Raw genomic sequence first — 4,020 nt, 5'->3', positions numbered from 1 at the left:
TAGGCAGGATTCAGCAAGATGGCGGTTTGACCCATCTAAGAAGGCGATTTGAAACCCAGCACAGCCAATCCTGTCCTGCTTTCTCTGACATCATGCCCTTACGCAAGTTAAGCCCCTCCCACAAGAACGTGTGACGAATGCCCCTCGACCAATCACGGTTAGAGCCTCAGGGGCTCTTCTGATTGGTCAAAGATACCTGGAGCTGTGGAGATTCCTTTTCAGCTCAGAACAGAGACGGAGGGAAACGCTGCGCCCTCGCGGTAGAGCAGTGATGCTACACTCCTAAAGGATTATCGATGGATACTCTGACATTTAATCCAAAGAAAACAGAAAAATTAGAACTGACTAGCAAAATCCTGCCTACAGCAGCTTTAACAGAAGAAAATAACTCATTCATCCTGTTTGGTGGGACCTGCAGTGGGTTCTCGTCCAGTAGCAGGGTTGAGGGTTCAATCCCCTATTTTGCCAGAAGCTGCTGAGCGTGTGAATGCTGAAGGTGAAATCCGGGCGAGGGTCCTTAACGCTCAGGGGAAAACAGTCACAACAAACACATCAACTCATTTTGGCTGGTTTGATCGACGAGTCTTCACGTCTTCCGCCGTGCTTCGCTGAGGGGAAATAAGAACTTCACTTCAGACGTCTTATGGTTGTACAAGTCATATTTTATTTCATGTGCTTTACAAGGATATAAATAATGGCCGAAATTACAAAAATCCGTGTGCTGGAAGCCCAAGCCTATGTACATTAGTAGGTCAGCAGCGATGACACCAAATAATCCCCGTTCCGGTTCGCTCAAAACACCTCCTGCACTCCTCGTCTCCTGCAAACCCGTCGCTCTCCTCTCCAACTTTTCCGGTTTCAACAATGAGGTTGGCAAAATATCTATGTACATTTCATCACGGGATCTCGTCCGGAGAACTCGGTAACACTGCCTGGTGTGCTCGTGAGAGCCGAGCGTCGCGGCGTTCGGACAGCGCCGCCGCCGTTCGGCGGCGTTTTACATCTCAGCATGTCATAGAAAAATAAAGGAACATTAAGACGACAGAAGACGAGAATCTCACAAGAATCAGAATCATGGTCGGATAATACTCTCATATTAAACATTAAAACCTCGGGCAATAGAATACTTTTTTTTTTTTTTTTTTTTTTAGTGTTCCTCAAACGCTCGGCGCCGTTGTTCCCGTTAGCGCCGTTAGCGCCGTGCGGCTAGTCCGGGCACGCCGACGCGCTTGTGCATATTTCTCTGGTTATTTTCTGACGTGAAACAAACTGAAGGAAAAACAGAAAAAAAGCAAAAAGGAAGGAGCCAGCCGGACGTCACAGTCTCTGGAGGGCCAGGCTCCAGGGCCCGACAGCGCCGCCCAGTGTGTGCGTGTGTGTGTGCGTGTGTGTGTGCGTGTGTGTGTGTGCGCGCTGGTCCAGAGTTCACGGGAAACATTGTGCAGGAGCAGTTTCCGTGTTTGGCGTCCTTTAGTCAGTGTGGCGGAGACCGTGAGCGAGCGGGCGCCGCGCCGCGCCGCACGGCGCCGTGTGTGTGTGACATGCTCCATGTTTAGGGCGGCTACATTCCACAGTAAAAGACATGAGCGTCCGGCACTGCCCTGCAAAATGAGATGACATGACTTATCCAGAGAGCCTGTCCACCGGCCGCCGCTCGCCACGCGTCTCCCGAGCCACATGCTAACCGCTAACCGCTAACCCAGAGCCCGGGGAGGGAAACCAAACAGCCAGCTCGGGAAAGAAGCAAAGAAAAAACAAGAAACAGCTCGAGAATATCAAAGGAATTCACAAGTTTGTTAGTTTCTCCAAAAAATAATCTGCTATAAAGGATGAAAAAGAGGGATACATTCAGGTGGAGCAGGTGGAGCGTGCTACATCACCTCTCCTACGCTCGCCGCGTGGGGCCACGCCCCTCCGCACAGCTAAAACACTGTGGCAGGGCTGGTGGAGGCCGGGGGTGGAGGAGAGAGAGGGGCGAGGGAGGAGGAGAGAGAGACCAAGCCAAACGCTTGCATCCGTCCACAGGAAGCAGGCCGCCGCCGCCGCCGCCGCGCGGGGAGCCGTGCCGCCGCCCTGGGTTCAGAGGTCATGCGCCCCCTGCAGGCGGGGGGATGCGGCCCGGGGCAGAAAAAAGAGGGAGGGGCCAAAAAGAGCGAGACGGGGGGAGCAGACAACGCAGCGCAGACGCCACCATGCAGAGGACGGGGGGCGGGGCGGGGCGGGGCGGGGGCGGGGCCACATCTCGTTCTCTTTTTTAAAAATTTGTCTGCCGGCGAGGCGAGGCGACGCGTCGCTGGCGCCCGGCCAGGGGCGTGTGGGCGGGGCTTGTAGGCGGGGCCCCGGTACAGCTCCGCCTCTCAAAGGCACACACACACGGCGGGTAGGGTTAGAAAATAGTGGTCTCGTACTTGGTGTTGACGCCTCTCTTGGCCTCCTGACCCGGTTCCACGATCCACGGAACGTTGGCGTGACCCTTCTGGTCCATGGACGGCTGCTCCATCTGGGGGGAGGGGCGGAGCGGTTATCACTGCCTTCACAACACACACACACACACACACACACACACACACACACACGATGGTGGCGATGGAGGGATGAGTTGATCAGATGGGAGGAGGAGAGGAGGAGGAGGAGGAGGAGGAAGAACCTTTTCCGTGTCGGAACGTCTTCAGAACTCTCAGCGAAAAACATGACATTTTTCAGACTAATCAGGACGGAACAAGAACTGAGCTTCTTATCTCCTCCGAACACACACACACACACACACACACACACACACACACACACACACACACACACACACACACACACACACACACACACACACACACACACACACACACAGACCCAGCAGGAGCCTCTGATCCAGTTTGGGTGGAGGATTAGCGATGAGCCACAGATCTGTCAGAAAAAGCTTCATGTTCTTCTTCTGATGCTTTTAGTTTCACTTCCTGCTGGAAAATCAAATCTGCTGCTGGAACCAGCAGGACCAGCAGAACCAGCAGGACCAGCAGGACCAGCAGAACCAGCAGGACCAGCAGGACCAGCAGGACCAGCAGGACCAGCAGGACAGCTGCCCTGCAGGGATCGAGGCTAACGTTCACACCCAACGCGTTTTTGCGCCAAAAAACGCAAAAACGCGACAAGTTGAATGCGCATCAATTTTGAGTTCCGATGCTGAACAGCGCCGGCCCTCGAGGACATGCAGCGCGTTTTGACACGTCTGTGGTGGGAAGGCGGGGCTTCCGGCCTTTTACTGTGTTAGCTTAGCATCATGGCTAACCCTGTTGAGCCAGTGGTAATTGCTTAATGACGCCAGACAGCGGCGCCGGCGGCGGACAGGACGCCGTGCCTGGAGCACCATGTGATCCCCAGACGGTTGGCGTTTCGCCGTTCGCTCCGGGATGAGTGTGGCTTTCCCCGGCCCCGCCCCCTGACCTACGTCACCATGGAGACTCTGATTGGTTTGCCACAAAAATGCGACGCGTCAAAAGTTCATATTTCACAACTTAAGCGTCGGCTGCAAAATCGCACTGCCGACGCCACAAAGCCCCGACGCCACAACGCCCCGACGCCACAACGCCAGAACGCCCCGACGCCACAACGCCCCGACGCCACAACGCCAGAACGCCCCGACGCCACAAAGCCCCGACGCCAGAACGCCCCAACGCCACAAAGCCCCGACGCCAGAACGCCCCGACGCCACAACGCCAGAACGCCCCGACGCCACAAAGCCCCGACGCCACAAAGCCCCGACGCCAGAACGCCCCGACGCCACAACGCCAGAACGCCCCGACGCCACAAAGCCCCGACGCCAGAACGCCCCGACGCCACAAAGCCCCGACGCCACAAAGCCCCGACGCCAGAACGCCCCGACGCCACAACGCCAGAACGCCCCGACGCCACAAAGCCCCGACACCAGAACGCCCCAACGCCACAAAGCCCCGACGCCAGAACGCCCCGACGCCACAACGCCAGAACGCCCCGACGCCACAAAGCCCCGACGCCACAAAGCCCCGA

The 4,020-nt window shown here is 56.5% G+C and overlaps 1 protein-coding gene across 7 annotated transcripts in view; it reads right to left on the bottom strand.

Annotated features, from left to right (window-relative positions):
* Nucleotides 1–995: 995 nt before the first annotated feature.
* anks1b (ankyrin repeat and sterile alpha motif domain containing 1B) overlaps nucleotides 996–4,020 on the bottom strand; it is a 40,346-nt gene continuing 37,321 nt past the window's right edge. For all 7 annotated transcript variants that reach the window (XM_030113249.1, XM_030113251.1, XM_030113253.1 and 4 more), the window contains 2 exons: nucleotides 2,409–2,500; nucleotides 996–1,601 (listed from right to left, as the gene is read on the bottom strand). In XM_030113249.1, coding sequence (XP_029969109.1) covers nucleotides 1,562–1,601; nucleotides 2,409–2,500 — 132 coding nt within the window. In that variant the 3' untranslated portion in view covers nucleotides 996–1,561. The remainder of the gene's footprint in view (nucleotides 1,602–2,408; nucleotides 2,501–4,020) is intronic.

The sequence above is a fragment of the Salarias fasciatus genome, chromosome 17 (genome assembly GCF_902148845.1).
Source record: "Salarias fasciatus chromosome 17, fSalaFa1.1, whole genome shotgun sequence".
NCBI classification, from domain to species: Eukaryota; Metazoa; Chordata; class Actinopteri; order Blenniiformes; family Blenniidae; genus Salarias; species Salarias fasciatus.
The sequence above is the reverse complement of the archived record's forward strand: the minus strand, read 5'-3'. Positions and strand labels throughout refer to the sequence as shown.